We start from the raw sequence: 24,724 nt of genomic DNA, 5'->3' as shown, positions 1-24,724 counted from the left end.
AATCCTTCTTTTCAGAGGAAAAGTGATTTTCACTGTTTATATCACTATTTCACTACATGATTGAGACTAGAGATCGACTGATATTCATGCCTGCGTTGTCGAGGTTACTCTTCTTTAATGAACAACCTAGCCAATGGATAACACATACAAAAATGTACTTAAGGAAAAAATTGTTTCATTTCAGTGAAATACCTAAACCTCAGGTGCTATAAATTACTATAACAAATTGGTAAAACTATTTACTGTATCACACACATATATCTATATACATGTGTGTGTGTGTGTGTGTGTGTGTGTGTGTGTGTGTGTACATTACACAATGGATAGATAGATACATGATCCCTGTGTGTCATACTTGCATTCCAGCCATGCTAGCAAAGCATTACATATTCTAAACACGAAATAAATTGACAACTTTGGACCAGAACCACATATTTCACTTTCATAAGACCCTCGCTGACATTGCAGAAATCTCTCCCAGCTGCTTTTGTTTAGTATGGAGCATGCTGTGGTTCTTACCATGCCTCGATACTTCATCTTCCCGTTCTTCCCAGCTTGTTGCTGTAAGTGTATGAATTATTAGTATTTCCAAAACAGCGGCTCTCACTTGAGAAAGTGTACAGAGTTTGTTATTTTAACTCTGTCTGCACCATGTGTGGGAGCGTCCCAGCTGCCATTTCTTCAGCTTTAACTTTCCTCTCCTTCCCTTCGTCTCTCTCTCTCTTCTCTGCCTACGGAGGCACGAGTCAGTCCTTCTGAAAAGTGACACACTCCCCCTCTCTGCCTTCCTCGACTCATTTGCTCTATCCTCCTGCAATGGGATTTACAGTGAAAGCTAAAACTTTCCAGCCCCCCTGTAGTAGCCCTGCACGTGCCTGCCCTTAAAAGCCATCCTGTGCCTCTTTAAGAAAATATTACAAACAAAATGTGTACGAAATAATATAGGAAAACACGTCGTCTGAGAACACTTCATGAGAATTCAGGGATTTGGTATTTGGAACTCGGGAAAGCTCTGTACCTAGCATTGCATGTTGGATGATATGCAGCTAATTGATTTTCCCAAGTGAATTTTCCTCCTCCTCCCTCCTTCCATTCTGCCCCAGTGCATGCTGAAGCAAATCTGAGGCAGATTTCAGATAGGGATCCGTCAAGGAGGTAATTAATCTGCTCAAACGTGGCTCAGCTGCCCGAGAAAGAAAAACAGGCCAAGTGCACTTCATAGTGCACAGATCACAATCACTTATGGTGCTTAACTTTTAGTTTATAACCTGATGTCACTCACAAGGCATTAACACACAGATGATTTATGGCTATTGTTTCTGTGAGATAAACAGATAGAGAAAGAGATAGATAAAATGAAGGATAAAACCAAGAAGAAAGTTATTTATATTCAGCTAAAAAATAGTGTCAAAGTGAACGAAAGCTCTCTGCAAATCAGTGTAATGAGACTGAAAAAATGGCTATGCATCAGCACTTTTGTTTTATAGAGTCTTTCCGGTGTAGGGCAAAGGGTTAATGTATGAAGACACACCCCATTTTCTCCTCTCCACCCAGTAAGAACACATCACACCACCTGTTCAGTCCACACTCAGGTAAAACCTTAACCAAGGTCATTTCCACTGACCATAATCAAAGCAGCGCCCTCTACTGGACACTCCAAATGACATAACTGTGCGCAGGGAAGCAGGATTTAATTTAAGTTGCAAAATATAGGAATGCAGCATTGCACACTGTGATTCATATAAATCCTCCCCTATTCTTTCGGTCCTATCAATCTCTCATTCTCTCGCTCGCTCCCTTTCCCACTTATGCCAACATAATCAGAGACCCCGCCTGCAGGAATCTAAGTAATATTTTCCAGACGTATGAGCTGCTCTCTCTTTCTCTCTGGGAACATTGACATTACAGGTTCAGCGTGTAAGAAGAGCGGGCGCAATTATGTCACTGGACATTATATTTGCTCTCGAACTGCTAAGCATGCACACGCTTTTTTATCAGTATGTGTGCTCTAAAAACTTTATGAATTTATGACCAGTGGCTGCAGTCAATGGATTACAATGGTTGTCTAAGGAACAGGATAAATAAACAGTCGCTTCTAAATCAACCCACTGTCTGATCCGGGTTGCTTTGATCCATCTTTCAAAAGCTGTCTTAACGCCATCCTTTAATATCGGGCAATAAGGCAATTTGTTAGCGCTCCACCTTACTGTACCTAGAACTGAGCCAAATATGATAGTGCAAAGCTCTACTGATAGAGAAGAGATAGAACTTAAAGCAATAGTTGTTTTTTTAATGAAAAATGAAAAAGTAAAAACTTCTTTTTTTACTTCACACATGAACCAAAATGCTGTTTCTTCCAAACAAAAAAAGCATATACGAGTCTGCTAAACGTAAAAAAAAAAAAATCATCTAAAAATGTATAATCTTTTATTGGAAAATTAACAACATTTGATCAAACTTTGATAATTGCCTTAATCTTCTAAACAACTGAGAAGATGATCAAACTACATTTTATAAAAAAAAAAAAAAAAAAAAATCACCCGTCAAGTTTATAATATACATTGCATCAGCAATTGAAAGTCAAATTGGACAACTACAGGAACTCATCTCAAGAACACTCATTTAACAAAAAATTATGAAAAAAATATCAGTCAAATACAGAAAATATTCAAATCAGGATGTCAAAGGATGAAAACATGTCAAAACCAACACATGTTGAACGGTGTTCACAAACCCAGTGAAGTTTTTCAATTGGATTGGAGTTTATTCTCTTTAGCATGCAGTGTGAAGTATTTCAGTTCCCTGATCAGTCCGATTCAATTTCGGCGAATGAAGAACAAATTTATACTCGCGTACATTATGCATTATGTACTTTGTCGTCTCTGACAGTAAGCATGTTGAAGCCACTCAAGCAGACATTTTCACCCACTTCTCGGAAAGTGATAATGTAGCCAAAACATCCGGTCATGAGCGTGTTCTCCCTGGACCTCTGTTTCTCGTAAATACTACTGTGTATTGTGTACATTATTTTTTGACAGACATCAATGTCATGCTATCCAAATGATGTGGATCTGAAAACAGATGGATCATAAGGTAATATGTTCTTAGCCGGCAAGTATTCAGTGAAGTGATTGATGCCTATAAACCGACTGCCAGCCTAAGCTTTTGACGGATGTGATAACAAGCGTGAGGGGTGAACAATTTTTTATTTTTGGGTAATTATTAGGGTTGTCATGCCAGGCCCCGTCAGACCAGTCCAGTCTCACGGCAGTTTGTGAAATGGTCACGTAATAATCTATTGATTTGTGTACACGGACACATTTATCTGGGTTTTTTTTTTCGTGATGGTCAGCACGATTCCGTAGCATTAAGAGCGACTACGGTAGCGAGTAGTATGAAAGGCCGAAAATCCGGATGGTTGGGGTGGTGGATGGGTCAAACAACACAGGACTTTCACCCAGGAGACCGGGAATCGTGTCCCGCGTGTCAAGTTTCCTAAACACAACTGACCAGATCTTTTTTTCCAAAGCCCAACCGTCCCGTTCTTCTTTTCCTAAACCCAACCGTCCCGTTCTTCTTTTACTAAACCCAAACCCAACCGTCCCGTTCTTCTTTTCCTAAACCCAACCGTCCCGTTCTTCTTTTCCTAAACCCAACCGTCCCGTTCTTCTTTTCCTAAACCCAACCGTCCCGTTCTTCTTTTCCTAAACCCAACCGTCCCATTCTTCTTTTCCTAAACCCAACCGTCCCGTTGTTCTTTTACTAAACCCAACCGTCCCGTTCTTCTTTTCCTAAATCCAACCCTCCCGTTGTTCTTTTACTAAACCCAACCGTCCCGTTCTTCTTTTCCTAAACCCAACCGTCCCGTTCTTATTTTCCTAAACCCAACTGTCCCGTTCTAATTTTCCTAAACCCAACCGTCCCGTTGTTGTCCCGCATGTCAAGTTTCCTAAACACAACCGACCCGTTCTTTTTTTCCTGAACCCAACCGTCCCGTTCTTCTTTTCCTAAACCCAACCCGCTGTTGTCCCGCATGTCCTTTTCCTTAACTTAAGGGGCTGTGTTCATTTCACGGAATTCTTCCGTGGGCCCATCATGGAATTTTCTGCGATTCTTGCAAAATAGAATAAAATAAATAGAAAAAAATATTTATGTAAAGAGATATACAGTAGGAAAATAAAAAGTGCTTACGATATCATCGTCCATCGCGATGTTTTACTGTAAAACTGCCAATTTAGGGGACATCGCCCAACCCTAGTAATTATAAAACGTGCTGGAGATGTTCTAAACGCTTTTTACGTAGTTCATTATACTTTTACAGAATTAAGTTTATTCCGTGGCTTAAATAAATTTCATGTCGCAAAATTGACTTTTGAGAATCAAGTTCATTTTTTACCACGAAAGGAGTGATTTGATGCTCAATGTTTTTTTTTTTTTTATTGTCTGTTATAAAACAATATTTTATTTAAACCCATGAAAATGCAAATCCTGTTGTAAATAATACTGGGGGAAAAAAATCACTTTTTAAATCACTTGTTCCATTATTACCCCTCATATTATAATATATTACATTATAATTAAAGACCTAATAAATGTAATAATTATTATTAATTTATCGAATACATTATAAAATCATTAAATACACATATGATTAAATTAAATTAAAATACAATTTCCGCATTGGATCATTTATGCACTTATTCTTATTGGGGCAGTTTATTTATTTAGTTAGTTATTATTCACATTACTTCATTTAGTTATTCAGTGTGTTGATTACATGTACGCAAAACAGCTACTTGGACATTCTGTAAAATCAGAATCAGAATCAGAATCAGAATCAGAATCAGAAAGAGCTTTATTGCCAAGTGTGCTTGCACCCACAAGGAATTTTTCTTGGTACTGAAGCTTCCAGTGCACATATACAAATACAAATACAACAAGAACATAGTAATACAAATTCTAAGAATGAAAATATATAAAAAATAAATAAAAATAGTATAAAAGTAAAAAAATAGGGTCACAGTTGGGTTTAGTCTGAATAACATTTACAGATTATAAACATATTTACAGTATTTGAGTAGTATGAATAATATAGATATAAATATCACCTGAGTTTATTGCACTAGACAGTGGGAGTATTGCACTTACAGGCATATGCTTTGGGGGGCATGTTAAGTGTTCAGAAGGGAAATGGCCTGTGGAAAGAAACTGTTCCTGTGCCTGGAAGTTCTTGTGGCCAGTGATCTGTGTCGCCGTCCTGACGGTAACAGTTCAAACAGGGGGTGTCCAGGGTGAGTGGAGTCTGTGATGATTTTACCTGCTCTCTTCCTCACTCTGGAAGAGTACAGGTCCTGGAGGGTTGGCAGGGGGGCACCAATAATCCTCTCTGCAGTCCGGACTGTCCGTTGTAGTCTCCTGATGTCCGATTTGGTAGCTGAACCAAACCAGACAGTGATGGAAGTGCTTAAGACAGACTCAATGACGGCTGAGTAGAACTGGATCAGCAGCTCCTGTGGCAGATTGAACTTCTTCAGCTGGCGAAGGAAGTACAGTCTCTGCTGGGCCTTTTTCACAATGGAGTCAATGTGATTTGCCCACTTCAGGTCCTGGGAGATGGTAGAGCCCAGGAACCTGAATGACTCCACTGCTTCCACAGTGCTGTTCATGATGGTGAGAGGGGGGAGTGCTGGGGTGTTTCTCCTGAAGTCCACGATCATCTCCACTGTTTTGAGCGTGTTCAGCTCAAGGTTGTTATAACTGCACCAGACAGCCAGCTGTTCAACCCCCAGTCTGTAAGCAGACTCGTCACCATTTTGGATGAGACCGATGACAGTGGTGTCGTCTGCAAATTTCAGGAGCTTGACAGAGGGGTCTTTAGAAGTGCAGTCATTAGTGTACAGGGAGAAGAGCAGTGGGGAGAGAACGCACCCTTGGGGGGCGCCAGTGCTGATGGTGAGGGTCCTGGATGTGAGTTTCCCCAGTCTCACTAGCTGCTGCCGGTCCGTCAGGAAGCTGGAGATCCACTGACAGATTGTGGATGGCATGGAGAGCTGAGTCAGTTTGGCTGTGAGAAGATCAGGGATGATGGTATTGAAGGCCGAACTGAAGTCCACAAATAGGATCCGTGCATAAGTCCCAGGTCTGTCAAGATGTTGCAGGATATAGTGCAGTCCCATGTTGACTGCATCATCCACAGACCTGTTTGCTCTGTAAGCAAACTGAAGGGGATCCATCAGGGGTCCGGTGATGTCCTTCAGATAGGCCAACACCAGTCTTTCAAACGACTTCATGACCACAGACGTGAGAGCGACAGGTCTGTAGTCGTTAAGTCCAGTGATTTTAGTTTTTTTGGGAACCGGAATGATAGTGGAGCGTTTGAAGCAGCAGGGAACTTCACACTGCTCCAATGATCTGTTGAAGATCTGCGTGAAGACTGGGGCCAGTTGGTCAGCACAGGCTTTTAGACAAGCAGATGAGATGCCGTCTGGGCCTGAAGCTTTCCTAGTCTTCTGTTTTTTGAAGACTCTGCTCACGTCCTCCACACAGACCTTAAGCTCAGGTTGGATGGCAGAAGGGGGGAGGAGAGGGGTTGCAGGAGGTGATGGTGGATGTGTGAAGTGCACATCAGGGCGGGTGTGAGGTGTGAGTCTGGGCTTCTCAAACCTGCAATAGAATGCATTGAGAGTGTCAGCCAGTTGTTGATTCTCCACAGATGGGGGGGATGGTGATTTGTAGTTGGTGATGTTCCTCAGGCCTCTCCAGACTGATGCCGGGTCGTTGGCCGAAAACTGGTTTTTCAGCTTTTCAGAGTAGCTTCTTTTAGCAACTCTGATCTCCTTTGTCAGTTTGTTTCTGGCCTGGTTATACAAGATTTTATCCCCACTTCTGTAAGCATCCTCTTTGGCATGACGAAGCTGTTTGAGTTTCCCAGTAAACCATGGTTTATCATTAGTGAATGATAAGAATGTCCTGGTAGGAATGCATGTATCCTCACAGAAACTGATATATGATGTTACAGTATCTGTGAGCTCATCCAAATCGGTGGCTGCATCTTCAAAAACAGTCCAATCAGTGCAATCGAAGCAGGCCTGTAGATCCTGCTCTGCTTCGTTGGTCCATCTTTTTACAGTCCTTAATACAGGTTTAGCTGATTTCAGTTTCTGCCTGTAGGTCGGTATAAGATGAACCAAACAGTGATCAGAGAGCCCCAAAGCTGCCCGTGGGACGGAGTGATACGCATTCTTTATCGTGGTGTAACAGTGGTCCAATATATTACTGTCTCTGGTAGGACATGTAACATGCTGTCTGTATTTTGGCAGTTCACGGGAGAGATTTGCTTTGTTAAAATCCCCAAGAATGATTAAAAGAGAGTCTGGGTACCTTTGTTCCATTTCAGCTATATGTTCAGCCAGCTGTTGTAGCGCCGCGCTCACACACGCGTCTGGAGGAATGTAAACATTCGCGAGAATGAATGAGGAAAACTCCCGCGGCGAGTAGAAAGGTTTACAGTTTATGAAATGAGCCTCTAAATTAGGAGAGCACATCTTCTTCAGTGTTGTTACATCTGAACACCAACTTTCGTTAATGTAGAAACACAATCCACCACCTCTCGTTTTCCCCGTTAGTTCCGCGATGCGATCCGCTCGGAACAGCTGGAAGCCCGGCAGATGTAGTGCGTTGTCCGGTATGGCTTCACTCAGCCAGGTTTCAGTGAAGCACAGAGCAGCGGAGTTTAAAAAATCCTTGTTAGTGCATGTGAGGAGAAGAAGTTCGTCCATTTTGTTAGGAAGAGATCGGAGATTCGCAAGATGAATACTGGGTAGTGCAGTGCGGAGGCCGCGCTCGCGGAGTTTAACCAGCGCGCCGGCGCGCTTCCCGCGTTTGCGTCTGACCGCGCGTTTTAACAACACCGCTGCGCCTCCAACGAGAATGTCCAGTAAAACGTCTGAGTAATCAAAATCTGTAAAAAACTTGTCTGGTGTGTGTTTCCTAATGTCCAGAAGTTCGTCTTTGGTGAAACTGATAGGAAAAGAATGACTAAACGCAGAACAAACGAACAAAAACAACACAATGACTGGAGAGCTCCACACCGAGGCAGCCATCCGCGGCGCCATCTTGAGTATCAAATAAAATATCTTCTTTTGTGTTCCTCAAAAGAAAGTAAGTCATGCAGGTTTGAAACGACATAAACAGTTCATTTTTGAATGAACTTTTCCTTTTAAGAGATGGCATAAAGCATCAACCACTGTGTCAGACAGAGTGTGCCAGACTCTCTGAACTCAGAGTCTTCCTTCAGGTCACTGTAAAAGCAGGACTCACACATCCTCACATGGCGTTTTGGCGGAGAAACAAACACTCTGAGGTTTTGTTTGGTATGTGGGGCGTTCTATTCCTTATAGTGGTCAAATGACATCCGTGGGAAATTAGCAATGGAAACTCTTGCTTTTTTCCCCTGCATGCCTGTCGCTTATACTCGCATTTTAGGCCACTTTCAGGGTCAATGCCCTTCACTTCCTCTCTCTTTATCACTCAATCAACAGAACACATTCCGCATGGAGAATTTTCTCATTTGCAGAATTTAAGTTTGCATATTTATGCTCTAAAAGTATTTATTTCACTTGTGACGGCATAAGTACACAACACACTTTTTAGTTTGACTTGCACTGCTGTTCAAAATGTTGGGGTCGGTAAGATTTTTTCAATGTTTTTGAAAAAAGTCTCATATTCACCAAGGCTGCATTTATTCGATCTAATATTGTGAAATATAATTACAATTTAAAACTGTTTTCTATTTTACCATATTTGAAACTGTAATTTATTCCTGTGATTTTTCAGCATCATTACTCCAGTCTTCAGTGTCAGTGTTTGAGTGTTTTCTAAAAACCCTCTTAAGAACTGGAACGACGGGACAACAAATAATAATGTAAATCCTAAAATACATGACTTTTTTATTTTTAAAAGGGGAAGTCTGTACATATAGCCCGGCACATGTTTCCCCCACTGCAGACGGCCTCTCAGAGAGGAGTCATAGTTAAGTCACTAGACTCCTCTATGTTTGCCAGCCTCCTCTGAACCTCCCGCCAGCTCTCAGGAACCCATGCACAAACAAATCAAGTTTCAATCCCTTTTGTCCCAGACCACAATCATCTGTCCACATCATTTATTTGGAATTGGATCCTGGTCAGGACCTAATGATGTGGGCGAGACAGGCATTTTAATTCAAATTGTGTGTAATGAGACTTATGAAAATATTTGGTCTTTGTACTTGCTCAATCCATTCCCACCTCCTTTACTTCTCTTTTCTCTCTCTCTCTCTGCCCCTCCCTCCTTCTCTCCGCCTACTCTGTTACAAGCCTATTTATACTCTCACACTAGGACAGGTCTATTTGTAGAAGCGGTTGTGTCGGCCAGAGGACGGTACAGAGGGGCAGAAGATCAAAGCTATAAACTTTGATGGCCGTGTTATCCTTTAACAATATGGCCAGCGTTGAAGTTAGGAAAAGATCTGAGTGTAATGAATGAACTTCAAAAAAACCTAGTTGGGTTTAACTGGAATAAGCAACACACCTCCTTTCTGTTCTGGTTGACCATTCAAACAAACTAACTCTGTGATTATTGTGATCTTGCTTTCACTTTTCACATTTGTTCATGACTTAAAGGGATAGTTCACGCAAAAATGACCAAAAATGTCTCTCTTCCATGGAACACAGGAGGAGAAATTTTGAGCAACGTCCTGGTTGCACTTTTTCATGTAATTGCAATCAATTGGGAACTTTCAAGCTCCAAAAAAAGACAAAAAAAAAAAACCCCATAAAAGTAGCCCTACGATAGGTTTGTGTAATAACCAGACCTAATTTAAGTCACTATTCATTCACATTAATCATATAAGTCACTGACACGTTTGGGTGAACCATCCCTTTACTCTCCCTTCCTTACTGTGACTATCCCTGAGAATATGGTTGCAAAAAAATCCAACAATGACAATAAGTCCCTCTGTGTTTACTAATGTGTCAGGGCCTTGAGCAATGAATGGGAGTGGTGAGAAAAGCCTGATACTGGGAAAAGGCCTAAAGTATCATGGGAAGTGGAGGATGGGAATGACACGAGGGCCGGTGAGTGAACCAAAAAAAAAAGTGGAACAATTTTTACATTTATGAGACCTGCAGAGGGAAGCAGACACATACAAAGAAAGTAAACCAAGAAGCAACCTACGGGACGCCCATTAAACATGCTATTTGAAAGGCAGTACACGAGGAAGGGAGGTGTATGTTGGAGGAGAAAAAGCAGAGAGAAAGCTGATAGTGTGTGATGTCAGAACAGAAGAATGTAATGTGGGTGTTAAACAGTCAGCACAGCACTGGGGACAACAAGAGAAAGAGAGAGTGAGAGGTAAAGACGGGGGGAAACCCATACCGTCTCACCAGAATGTAGAAATCAATGTTGTGACATAACTAAACAAGGTCACTGTGGCAACGTGCGTCAGGAAGTTGTAAGTTGACTGAGAGAGTGAAGCTCACAGCTTCATTTGCTTCTTTCGTTTCCTCTCATCCCTTCTTCATCTGGGCTTTTTTGAGTCATAGAGTACCTCACATGGTGGTGTAAAGCTTGCTCCACTGAACAGGACGAACACACTTCCAGACAACCTGGAGGCTTTAAAATGATGTGTTTTCTGGACAAGAAGGAAGGTTCCTCTCCAAAACTCAACCGGGCTCATGTCCATGGCACATTAATCATTCAGATGATTTGGAAAACCCATGGATTCAGTGTTCTTTATACAAAAGGATGCACGTTTTTCCACTTAAAAATCACACAGCTATGTTTTTTCAGATATATATTTGAACTATATTTCAAAATATAATATAAAATATATATTCAGCACATTTGAGTTACTTATATTTTCTCATATTTTTGGCCATCTTTATATATTCAATGTGTATATATCATTTTATAAAAATAAGCAAGTAAGTAAATGGTATATGTATGAAATATCTAACATACTTTTCAATTCTTTGCCGTACAAGAACAGAAGCAGGCATTTCTTTTAGTTTTCATAATGAAATAATCCATCAAGGCTTTCCAACAGAAGAGAAATGATCTATTAGGGAAGAAATCTCTAGTGAAAAAACATCAATCACACTTTTCTAGCTCTCTTACCAACACATTTAGGAGTGGGAGCCACCAAAAACACGCCTACTTCTGCAGCAGACAACTGGTTATAAGGGAGGAGAAAAGGAAAGGACAAAGCATTACTTCACCACAGCCTTCATTTCTTCTCACCAAAGAAGTTGCAATGAGGTACGAGTGGACAAGACTGTACTCGTCAGAGGAACTCCAAACATCCTACTCATGCAAAAGCCCTTTACCCAACCCCCAAGCGGCCCTTCCTTTTTCCAGGACTGGTCTGGAAGCACAGCATAGCGGCGCTGCTTAGGGCCAGCTGGATCTCCCATTGCTTTCATATACAGCAGCTGGGTTGGCAATGCTTAAGTCTCCTCCTCCGAGATCTTAGAATACCCACAATGCCTTATAAGGGCAGGTTATGCTTCTGAGCGTGGGACAGGGGGTTCCCACAAGGGTTCCTGTCTCTATGCAGATGGAGGATGGAACAGTGATGACACCGTCACCTAGCTCTGTCTTTGGCCTCTAACAAGCTGTTTTCAGGACACCTGCATCAGCCAATAAGAATCCGTAAGAAAAGTAACTTATTAAAAAATCTATAGTTTTTATTTAAATAATTGAACATACAATATGAAAAATGGATATTCATTTTAAGGTTTGCTGAATTTTTTAGTGTTAAGAACAAGATTAATCTAATCTAATCTAAAAGAAAATCTAATCTAAATGTAAAACTAAGGGAAATGAGCCTTAAATATCCAACACAGTCCAATATGATAAGTGTAAAAAGCCTCTAATATATTGTGCATCCCTAGTAGTGTGCTCTCTTAGTGTTGAGTATAAGATGTGATGATCTGAGATCTCTTCCTCTACTGACAAGTCAAGGCAGTTGAGCTGTCAGTGGTCAATTAGATATGTTTCTATTTCATTTTCAACACCACATCCACTGGAAATGGACTGCATAACAATCCTTGAAAATACAGATAACGGACCTTCCTGTTTTCCGCTTTTTAAATGGGATCTGCAACAATCAGACTGTTTCTGACAAAACACAAAGCGCGATTGCAGATTTCAGAGTCCGACGGACAGCAGTTGCCCCTTTCACCTCAAAGTGTCCCACTCAAAGGAATGTGTTTAAAACAATTATTCACTAAAAGTTCAATAGTTCTCTCAAGCACTGCAACGCTGCTTACACTACTGGAGCCAAAGACCATCAAGCAACACTCAAACTTAGTCAAACTGGCTTTTGTTTAGCCAAACAAAATTATTGTATGAATAAATAAATTAATACATTTTTTAAATCAACTTCCTTACAAATCTGCATCCTGTTTGTTACATCGATACAAATTTAATTCAAATTCAGGAACTGAATCCATTCTGAATGGTGTAAAAGCATGGAGGTCGCTATGCCACAGACACCCAAGAAAGCCTGACTTACTCAATAAATGCAAAATAAATTAAATAACTTCATGAATGTACTGTAGTGGGTTCATTCTGAGACTTTATTGAAACCTAACATTAAAGGAGGGGGAAAAAATAGTGCAAATATTCTGCTTCACAAGGAAAACACTGAAAAGACAAGATGGCCTATTACAACATCTCAGCTATGACACTATCATTTCATTATCCTGCATTGCTCAAATGCAAGTCATGGGGTGAGGTCAACACAATGTATCTGTGCATCGTCTAGTCGTAGACCATTTGGCACGACGGCCAGCTGCTGACCAGACACTCAGTTGCTGCACAAACGTGACAGTTCTGTGCACAGGAACCAGAGAGTCACCACACCCATTCCACACATTACAGCCATAATTATGAGATACCAGAGGTTCCTTAGGGAAGTGCAAAAGGACAAATAATTAACTTTTGGCCAGTCTTACAGCTGACCCAGTGGGACTGTATGTAGACAAACTCAGAATAGGGATGGGCATTTTAGTCATTTTGTCTAATTTTTCCCCCCATTTTGAGTACTCAGGAGCAGGGGGTGTTAACTTGGGGGGCTATTTTTGCACCAGACAAACCTTTTTTAGCATCTTATACTCTACTGTTCAAGAGTTTGTGGTCAGTTGTTTTTGAAATAAGTCTTTTATGCTCACCAAGGCTGCATTTATTTGATCAAAAATACAGTAAAGTTAGTAAAATTATTAGACATTTTAAAAGAACTGTTGTTCATTTCAATATATTTAAAAATGTAATGCCAAAGATGAATTTTTTTAGCATCATTACTCCAGTCTCTAGTGTCACATGATCACTCAAAAATAGTTCTAATGTGTTGATTTGCTGCTCAAGAAACATTCTCTTATTATCAATGTTGAAAAACAGTTGTACAGCGTAATATGTTTCAGGAAACCATGATAATCTTGGGATTAAAAAAAATAAATAATTGATAAATAAAAAGTTCAAAAGAACAGCATTTATTTCAAACAGAAATCATTTGTAAATGTCTTTACGGTCACTTTTAATGAATTTAATGCATCCTTGATGAATAAAAGTATAAATTTAATTCAGTGACCCCAAACTTTTAAAAGGTAGTCTTGATTTAAAAGTTAGAACATGGTTAAAAATGTAAAAACATATCTGGATGTGCTCAATATCTATGACAACATATCCAATTCTAATGACATCATACATCCATTCTTTTCCAGTGAATGAATGCACATATATAAAGACCTTTCATTGTCTGGAACAACTACATGTCTTACATAATCAATCACTTGTTTTTTTTAACTGAGTCACTCCACGTCTGGAAGCAACTGCCATGTGTGGGAAATGAGGTGCTTTAATGAGGTGAATCTAAATCTGATGTTGAACGCTCTGAAACATGCCCGGACTATGTTTTCACACACTTCCTTTATCTCTACTGCGATATCACCAAAATCAACATGCGATAAAATTCCTAAACAGGCCCCCCTATAATAGGGTGCAAGAACCTATGAATTGTGACTCTTCTAACTCCAGTAAAACTAGTAGCCTATGATATACTGACTGTAAATACGAACTCAATCTTTTTCTCAAGGTGCGTAATATTTTGCACACATGGCCAGTAGTGCGTTCACAGTGAAAAACAAGTACACCAACCAGGCTAAATGTGCTAAAGTTAGCGGCATCACATCACACCTTTGAAACGTTATTTCGTTCAACTGGAAGCACCTGTTTCAGTGCAGTAAAAACTGTGTAAGTCAACTAGCCTATATAGTGACAACTTTTTTAGCATTACTTTACTCTATGCTTCTGAATCCATCCTTGATTTTCCAACCATGACCACTATGGAGACAATATATTTTGTTAAAATGGTCAACAGCTCTGGAATGCTCCAGCACAATATGCACATTTCTGCGGTCTGGGTGCAAGGCCACACCTGGCCTGGATTGCATGACTTATCTCCATGCAGGAGTGAGCCTGGTTAAAGGTTAACCCATGCCTTACAGATCTCACCGTGATTGTGAGAAGTGAAAGGAGCTCATAAAGTTTTCACTTCAAAGGTCTTTGATAAAGACTAAGACTTGATTTATCCTGAGCGGTTAACAGGATGAGGACGTAAGCATGTGAAGGATGGTACCATGAACAAGATAACACATAATGGCTTTCGTTCTCATGCTTTAAGGGCACCATGGTTTTATCTACAGTGGGTAAGGGTCACAAAGGTCATTGAGGCTCGGGAAGGAACATGGAGCAGAGCTCCTGCCTTTTTCATGTATGTGTGGTGAAACACAATGGATGCAAACAGGCACGAACAAGCTGATGTAAAATAACATGGGGGCACAGTGAAAGGATGCAATCTCTGCTGTAATCTCATCTCTAATTGCACCTCTGGAAGAAGGAATGTAACCTCAGCTCATGTTACAATAATCCCTCAACTCCAGCTCCAGTGTCCACCCTTGTCAATCATGGGAGACTGTAATCCCAGGGGAAAGGATCCCTGATGGATTACAGAATATTTAACACCGTCAGGTTAATCAGTGGTCTGTGTATGTGTGTCACTAAGCAAACCAGGATCCTAAAGCTCCTAAAATCCACAGTCAGCACAAGATGAGTAATATAAGCATGTAAACATATCTGCAATCTTAAATAACAGCCATTTAGCTTGATATATGAGAAATGAGAAAACATTTGACTGATGAGAAAATGTTTGACTGACTCTCTGGTAAATCTAATGCACTGAAAGTCAGAAAGTTTTAAATAATGTTCAAAAGTTCGAGGTCTTATGATGTTAAGTCGATTAGAAATAGGGATGCACGATATATCGGCCACCATATCAGTATCGGCTGAGGTATGTAAATGAAGAGTTCAGATGCAAAAGCCTCTAAGTGCCACTTGAAAATTTCTTCTAGAATGGTCATTTTTATCAAGCTCGCATATTTAAGTTCAGTAATTTCACTTAAATGACAATTAATAGGTAATTTTCATTGCCATTTAAGTGAAATTACTGAACTTAAATATACGAGCTTGATAAAAAAAATGATCATTCTAGAAGAAAATTTCAGATGGCACTTAGAGGCTTTTGCATCTGAACTTTTCACATTTTTAATGTTATAGTTATCGCCCCGATAAGAAAATTTGGCCGATATATTAAAGCCGAAAAATAATGGATTATTTCCTTTGAATGAGACACTTCAGATGCGCACTGTTCGCCATGGCGGTTTTGAATTGCTTGAAATATGATTGAATCACTTCAAAAAGAAAAATGCAGTTCAGTGCAACATGTGCAGCACAAGTCTGTCATTAAGGCCACATATAATTGTAATGAGAACATCATTAGAATGTTGTGCTTGTGACATGGATTTAATGAAGATACTTTTGTTTTTGTAATCAGGCTCACAAAAATTACATTCAAATTTTTTATTTAGATTTATCGGCCAATATATCGGTTATCGGCTTTCAAATATCACGAATTATCGGTTATCGGTATTGGCGAAAACTTTCTTAGACGGTGCATCCCTAATTAGGAATCTCATTAATGTTGATTTAAACATTTCTTAACAATATAAAAACAGTTGTGCTGCTTAATATTTTTTGTGATACATTTGTTTAAGAACAGCATCTATTTGTCACTTTTGATCAATTAAATGTGTCCTTGCTGAATAAAAATGATTCATTTCTTTAAAAAACAACAACAACAACAACGTTCTGACTTTTGAACGATAGTTTCAAATAAAATGCCATTAAAATAAACCATCCAAGTTTTAGAGCTGTAGATAAAAGTTTTTGGTCAGGCCTTTGCCGTTTTTCCTTGATATGGAGCAGAATGGAGTCCAAGGGCAGGGCCTCGATGGGAAATTTCAAGTGGAAAAGCCACAGCTAAATTAAGAAAAACTGCAGATCCTGCAATGAGCTCATGACTCACCACAGGGCATAAAGACATTTACAACACAAGTCCACAGTCTCTTTCTTACCCTGTGCTCCCTCCAGTTCTAAAACTAAAAAAACTAGATTAAAACCTGCTTTGCTGAGCTCTTTATAATGTAAATAAAGGCTATCAAGCCGAACGCCACTCTGTTCCTCTGTACCACACAATTACACGAAGAACCCTTTTATCTACTGAAGAAAGACTTTGCAATGTTGAGCTAAAGACTAAATGTTTAAAGTCAACATGAAAGGCGTTTGCAACCCATTTTACTCCAGTAATGTCATGCATTTCCAAAACAGGATATTGAACGAGAACAAAAAGTAGTGTGGGACTTGAAGAGGCTGAATATTTTGATGAATAAATACTAAGACAAATGAATCATTCACAATGAAACCAGCAATGCACATTACAAAGTAAATAGGGTTAAGTTCAACTTCATATAAAACTAATGCTACAACAAATGAACAGTCAATCAGGTGCAGAACGCAGCTTCAGCTTAAAGCCGGGTAGAGACCCGTTTATGTGGTTGGTTAACCCTGAGAACTTCCTGTTCTGAGCATTTCAGACACAGGTGTATCCCCTCTGAGATCTCTCTGGGACACGTTGAAAGACCAGCAATGAGGGAAGGGCTGGGTTTGCTTTGCACAGCCACATATGTCACCAGCCCTCCCACTCCGAACCAAATATCCCTCCGCAATCTCACCATCTTCATAAACATGATGAATAGAGTAATTGGAAGATAAAGAAACAGACTAAACAAGAAGTCTCAACAGTGGATAAGGCAAATGTTTCGGCCTAACACAAAGTTAGACTATGTTTCCTTGCACAATGGAAAAGTGGACACACACGGCACACTAATATGGCTCGCTGCTGACAGACGTAGAAACTTAATTGTCTGGGGACAGCTGGAAAATTGTCTCCCGGCCAAAAAACAGAGTCCCGTTGCTCTGAAAATATGCTCCATCCCAAAGTATTTGGCATTGTTAGTCACCATGTATCAATTACAACCCTGAGTTAATTAGGCTTGCAGGGATGTCTTACTTAACAAGACTATTTTTTTGCAACACAACCATTCTAAATGAAAATAAATGTTGTAATAGTTCTTGGAAAACGCACAGCAAAGCTTAACTGCTTATAGCATTATTCATCCATAAGCAACTGTCAGCTCCTAATTGTTGTCAATTATACTGTTACACCATGCATGCAATGTTGCACAATAAAAAAAAAATCTGCACTGCAGGGTCCCATTGCAAGCAATCCATTTAATTTGACAGGCGTATCTTCGTTAGGTTTTGCAACACATGGAAACAGGAATGACAAAGAGGGGGGATGTGAGTGAGGACACTAGAGGACATGACCTGCCACCGACCTTAAGATGTCAGCTAGACCGCACAGCACAGGTGTGTGCTGTGTACTCTTATTTACACACCCTACACAGTATAGTAAAAAAAATCACGCATTCCACACAAATTTCACAAGCCTGGTCTCTGAGGGTGATGCTGATAGTATATTCCCAGTGGAATTCCCAATGTAATTGGACTGAGGGAGGTTAGTTTGGCATGGAAGTTATTAACAGCTGGTCTCCTTCAACTCCTCTTGTCATCCCATCTGAGTCATGGACAAAAATGTGGTCTGAAGCCGCCCAAATCTTTCCCTAAGAAATGGAGCTCAATGTTTATCTCCTAGTATTGTTTCAAAGCTTTTGGAGATGGGGGTTTGTTTGTATAACCATCATGCATTTGAATTAAGATCTGAACAGGTCAGGGAAGTTATTTAAATAGATAACATGGAGTAAAGTAACAGGTGAGATCCATGTGGTCATAACACTTGACAGTTGCTGTGCATAAAACCCTGTTGAGCTGCAATGTCATAAAATGCTGTCTAAGTAGGGAGCTTACAAGCCTAGTAAGCGAAAACATCAAGTCCGACTCTTTTCCGCGAATCAGTTCTTTCGAACCGTTTGTTACAACAACAACAAAAAACGCTTCAAAAAGTTATTTTACATTATGGCGTAGTCATGTGGTCGCTTTTATTGCGTTTTTACAATAAACGAGTGCGTCACACATTTTTACTTAAATATTTCTGTTTTAGTTCGAGTATTTCGCCATCAGTTAATCCTCGATCGCCTCTCTTCAAATGCTCTTACTATCAATGCTTCTCAGGTTTGGTATACTTTTAAGAACTGCTGCTCTGACTAATTCAGTCCGATTTGTCAGCAATTAGTCAAGTCTGATTCTCGAAAGATCGTTCAGTCCTATTTGGCGAACCGTTTCAACCGATTCATTAGAAATATACGACTCGTTCACCAATCGGACATCCCAAATATGCAAGAAACCAATCTTTACGAAATATTATCCGCACACTGACACTCACACACACACGTGTGTGAATTCAACACTCATACGTCACGTAGCGTAAACTGACATTGTGCTTTTAAAATGAATGGGACGGCAAAGTACTCACTTACCTTGATTAATAAAGCACACCAACTTCAGTTCCCGCAATGTCCAAAAGCACCGGTCGCTCACTGTAATACTGCATAAGAGAAACTCAGCAGTGATGGGAAGACTTGTTCTCAAACTTGAGCTGCAATCTGGACTTGTCCCTTGTGTGAATGAATCCCACCGACCAGAGTATTTACCTCAGTGTGACACAGAAGTCGCTTAGATCACTTGAGCAGATGTATGACTACTGGAGATTTGTGTGCTAAATAAACAGATAGTCATGCTCTAGTTTATGCCATAGGTAGGACATGTACTCAGTAATGGTTTGAAGCAAAAAATTACCAGCCGGCAGGCACCCGCCCTCCTCTTTCTCTCGCTCACTCGCACACGCACGAGATACACTGTACCAGGAAGTCCCTGACCAATCCCACGACTAATAAAATATTTCTTTAACTCTTATTTCATCACAGTAAAACTATGAGCTTTTAATCAAAATGAATAGGGCGTTTCGATTAAGACTAGCCTGATTTTACAGTAGTAAAATTCTGATTCTACAGAAATAACAGTAGGCTACTGCTTACTTTCCTCAAAACAATAAGCATAAGTGCTTATTCAGAACGAATAGACTCGTTTGTATGTGTGATTTCTGTCAAAAATAACTATATTTTTTACAAATAAATATATAAATCTTGAGGTACGATAGCTTGAGATAAGGTGTGCGTTACTCGAAAGCACGCTAGCGTTATATCGCCCTCTACTGACAACACAGAAGAAACAGCAACACCTCCAATGAATGTGTAAACGAGGTCTTCAATCTTTCTCGAGGGCCCTTGGTGTCTAGATTGCAGTTATTTTAGTATCATTAAGATACTATTTATAATATTCTGACTTCATTTTTATATGTTTGATTTCGATTTTAGTTAAAGATTTAGTCATTTTGTTATGTTTTTGTCATTTTAATGTTTTTTTTTAAATGTCTACTGTTTTTATTCTTTGTTATTTTAGTTTGAGTTTGAGGTATTTTAGTACATCATATGCCTATATTGTGTGTCATTTCAGTTCATGTTTATTTTATTTCAAGTAACAATTTTTTTTATGGTTTCAGGTTTTAGTTCTGCTTAGTCCTATCATTCATTGCAGTGTGTGCCTACTGAAAATCACATTTCAAGTCCTACAGAGCTTTACTTCTGGCATTATTGTGCTCAAATCAACCATTTTCTCAGATTTTATTGCACTGGTCTTAATTTTATTATGTCATTCAGTAGCCAGTTAAATGTGTTGATGTGATTTGAGGGACAGAATCGCAGCCATTCATTCTGAGCAACTCTTTTTCAGTTCACACACACACACACACACACACACACAGTATGTAACGCATTCCCTGTGAAAGGAAAGCCGTAAACATTCCACCATATCAATAAACACTGCTGAAACAAAAAACCCCATGTCAAGGTGACCTCACGCCTGCTAATCCAAGTCAAGTGCAGTGTCATGCTGTAGCCAGAGGGTGAAGTGATCGATTCTGCCCTTGTGCTCTTCAAATTTCAGACCACCAAACCCTGGACTGACATTAAGCACATTTGTGCCGACCGGCTGAACCGAGAGGAAAGGTTGTATCCTGTTTACAAGGCAATGTTGGACAGACAGGCTGTACTAAAGGGTGTGTCACCAGTCAGGTGGAAATAGGCATTACACTTATTGTTCCTTCCTTAGTACAGTGTAGGGGTGTAACAATATATCGTGTCACAATATATCGCAATACAAAAATGCAACAATATCTATCGTGGATAGTGACAATATGTATCGTGGATGGTTCACCCAAAATGAAGCTTTTGTGAGAAAAAATTAAAGTTTTCAGAGTTTTAGTGTCAGTACTACATTAAATTATATAATGTTGAATATAATGTATAATAATGCAATGTGGGAATATTTGTGGGTCCTGATAATGCCAAATGTCTGATGTTACCAGTAAAAAGTGGCCTACATTATTTTAAATATATCTAGTCAGTGACAGAGAACAAGCATATTCATCTAAAATAATTCTGTATTTTTAGCTTCAGAATTATCAATATTTTTATTCTGGTGTCATATTGTCCTGTGCATTGGGTTTCCAGCACCAAGATCAAGCCTATTCATTTACACCCACAATATAATATCAAATTTAGCATTTTAATATTGTATCGTTAGTTCAGTATCGTGAAATGTACATCGAATTGTGACATGTGGGTCTCGTTACACCCCTAGTACAGAGTTTTTTTCTTCTTATTAACGTACCTCTCTCTCTTTTTCCCACTCAGACCCACTCATACTCAAACACACCCAGCAAGGGTGACACGACCTTGCCAGAAAGTCAGGAAAAGTATGCTGTTCCGGAATTTTCTGTGTCATTTCCTCACCAAAGTAGCATTCCATTCCAACCGCTATTAAATGAATTCTTAACTGTGTGGTTTTTAAGTGGTTCTCAAATTAGAAACGTTTTTTTTCTTAACAAAATATGTGCAAAATATATTCTTATCAGCTAGATTCCAGCACTAGACCAAATGAACCATAAAGAAAGATCTTCAAACAGAACGAAACAAGTCGAAAGAATGATTTTCATACAAAGTAGGAAGAAAAACTAAGCATATTTGAGCTAAAGGATTGTGACAACACCTTTCCTTTATGCCAACCAGACTAGGAACATTTATGCAATCCATAAGAAACATTCAAACTTCTGTCAGAGTTAATGGTCATTTTCGTTGCACACAGACAGGTTTTAGTGTAAACCCCACATTCCTTGGACTGTATTATTAGATCAATCCAGACCTATTCATCAAAATCATTATATGGTCAGTGGAAAAACCTATAGAGATATCTAAATATTACAATCCATATAAAAAACAGCTATGTATTGCTGCATCTTTCAATGAGTTAATAATCAGTGTATTGAGTAGTCTGGTATTTTTTCGAAAGGGTTATCGCAATCTAAACACCATGCATTTATTGCAATCACTTGCAACCGTTGCTTTTATTCTAAACAAGCATATGCTGAAAATCAAGGTCTTGCTTACAGCATGGAAAATTCTAATGAGCCTCGGTTTTAGGGCATGCAAATCTATGACATGCTTTGCTGAGCACAATATATCCTGACAGCTATTCACAATAAGCAGTTTGTTAAGAAATTGCTGGGTGCATTTGTCTTTATTTAGTTATCCAAATTAGTTTTGAATGATTTTCTGATACAGTTGCAGAGTCTGTTCTTGTCTTAGACTGACACTTATTCATTTAGCAGGAGATTTGATCTAAAGCGACTTACATTATTGCAGCCATGGCAGTAAATCTCTCCATTTTTCCCTGGAGACAGTATGATTTCTCCTGTGGGTACCAGCTGGATCCTCAACTCCATCATGATGTGTCTCTTTGACTTTCTATGAGTGTCCTTCCTCACTAGCAGCCACTGTTGTGAGGGGGTTCAACCCTCACTGGTGCTTCTGCTCTATTGGATACAGAAGAAAGAGGGACGATATTCATAAACGACGAGATATAAACAGAGAAAGGTGAAGCAAATCAGGCTGATGTAGAGTTTACCCGCCGCCAAACAAAGTCAATGCAGGTCGTTTAGATGTGTAAGGGGAGTCCAGGACTCGTCTCACAGCCAGATGTGCACTATAATGATGAGTTCCCTGACGCCGAGCTGCTCTGAGCGCTGAGAGTCTGCCGTCAGGGCTTCCTCTAGGCTTCAGCATCCTGTCCTCGACATTCCCGGGGTAAACACCGGAGGAGCCCACTCCATTTCCCCTGCACACACTTCAAGCAGATTTTTGATGATGACAAGTTAAAGGAAATATCTTTTTTGAGGGGAAAGGAGGAGGGGATTGGGGGTTGAATGTAACATATGGCTTGACAATATCTTACATGCATTCTTTATGGATTTTTAATAATGAATTAGCTAACAGAACGTTCTGGGAATGTTCACTCCTTTATAAAATGTTACTAAAGCATTAGGAATTGGTTTCCACAAAAATAACATGCTAACGTTAGGGGAACGTTCTTTTTGCTGGGAAGTTATTTTTAAGTTCCTTTTAATATGTTTTTAAATGAAGGTCTTTACATCGGAATAAGATTCCCCAAAAACGTGTCAATGTTGTCTGTAAAATATAGCTTGCTGAAGGGGAAATGACAGAGACACACATCCTCTGACCTGTGACATTAGTTGAGACATTCATGATTTCTGGGCATCAACAGGAAAGAGTGGCCTTGGCATCACATGCACAATACGATCTAAATCTGGATAAAGACATGGATCTCTGTCAGCTTTAGTGAGTAATAAAACTGACTTCTGAAGGTTTTTATCTGTTGACAGTTTAATGACTTTAGTTGTCTTGCCTCCATATGCTGTGGTCACTAAAAACAACAGATGGTCAGCATAAGAGCAAAGAGAAATGACAGACAGAATGAAAGATCACAATCAAACACAGATCAACTGCAGATGGTTTAGACTATGAGACTGTAAACGCTGGAGTAATGATCCTGTTTGTAGAAGAGGGACATCGAGGACTCATTTGAGGTGTGGTAGGTGAGAATGGGTGAAGGGCAGGGTAAAGATAACTATGGGTGTTTTGACATGGTAAACAGTACTGCCGTAGTTATGTAACAGGCCATTTAAAATAGCACTCTTGAATATAACCGGCAACAACTATTTTAGAGGAAAAAGGAAACATCACATATATCAGTGGCATCCTATTTCCTCTGTCCTACAATTATTCTTAAGCAACTTTTACTGCAGTATTCCTCTCAAATGTTGTAGTTTTCTTAAATATGACCAATAAAATGAATAGATAAAACGTATTTCGTTTAATCTCATTTACATTTTTCTGTTCCCTTAAAATGTGGCCATGGCATTTCTCAAATTGCATGCAAATCTGAACATATGTCTATTTTAGGCCTGTACTATTAATTATTAAAAAGGTATTAATTTATTTGCAAGCAGCACGGATTACATGATAAAGTTTAAAGGGATAGTTCACCCAAAAATGAAAATTCTGTCATCATTTACTCACCCTCAAGTTGTTCCAAACCTGTATGAATTTCTTTCTTCTGCTGAGCACAAAAGATGATAGAAGAATTGAAGAATATCGGTAACCAAACAGTTGATGGAACCCCATTGACTTCCATAGAATGGTAAAAAACAAAACAAAAAAAACCTATGGAAGTCAATCAGGGGCTCCATCAACTGTTTAGTTTCTTTTCTTACCAAACAGTTGGTTACCAAACTGTAACTAAACAGTTGATGGAGCCCCTGATTGACTTCCATAGTATTTCTATGGAAGTCAATGGGGTCCCATGAACTGTTTGGTTACCGATATTCTTCAGTTCTTCTAAATATCATATTTTGTGCTCAGCAGAATTAATAAATTCATACAGGTTTGGAACAAAAGTAAATGATGTAAATGACGACAGAAGTTTCATTTTTGGGTGAACTATCCCTTCTAATGCTGGGTACACACCAAAAGATTTTTTACATCTTATAAGATTTTCAAAATGTGATAGACCACAAACATGAGGACAAAAAATCCTAGATTTAAGCGTTTTGCTCCTATAGTGTGTGGTGTGCCATGATGTGACAAAGACAGCACACCACACACAAACAGATTTTCAACCAGATTCTCGACTGTGAACACAGGAAATCTCGCAAAATCTCGCGAGACTTCAGAATAAGCATGTCGGATGATATGCAAGAAGAAATTATGATGATAGTGTTTGGAATGATTTTCACAGAAAATTCACATTAAAAAAACAAAAAACAAAAAACAAAACATTGTACCCACCATTATATAAC

General features: G+C 39.4%; 2 protein-coding genes across 6 annotated transcripts in view; both read right to left on the bottom strand.

Moving 5' to 3' along the window:
- myo1cb (myosin Ic, paralog b) overlaps window positions 1-22,596 on the bottom strand; it is a 46,461-nt gene extending 23,865 nt beyond the window's left edge. Inside the window, exons 1-2 of one of the 5 annotated variants that reach the window (XM_079885998.1) lie at window positions 22,474-22,596; window positions 22,202-22,381 (exon numbers count right to left, since the gene is read on the bottom strand). In XM_079885998.1, the coding sequence (XP_079742124.1) occupies window positions 22,202-22,294 (93 nt within the window). In that variant the 5' untranslated portion in view covers window positions 22,295-22,381; window positions 22,474-22,596. Of the gene's footprint in view, window positions 1-519; window positions 562-650; window positions 693-11,154; window positions 11,205-18,929; window positions 19,282-22,201; window positions 22,382-22,473 lie in introns of those variants that run through there. The other 4 variants (XM_079886001.1, XM_079886000.1, XM_079885999.1 and 1 more) reach the window with 4 other exon arrangements.
- clip3 (CAP-GLY domain containing linker protein 3) overlaps window positions 1-24,724 on the bottom strand; it is a 769,717-nt gene that overhangs the window by 478,682 nt on the left and 266,311 nt on the right. The gene's annotated exons all lie outside the window — the stretch shown is intronic.

Source organism: Squalius cephalus (genome assembly GCF_949319135.1).
Source record: "Squalius cephalus genome assembly, chromosome: 11".
In the NCBI taxonomy this organism is placed as follows: Eukaryota; Metazoa; Chordata; class Actinopteri; order Cypriniformes; family Leuciscidae; genus Squalius; species Squalius cephalus.
The sequence above is the reverse complement of the archived record's forward strand: the minus strand, read 5'-3'. Positions and strand labels throughout refer to the sequence as shown.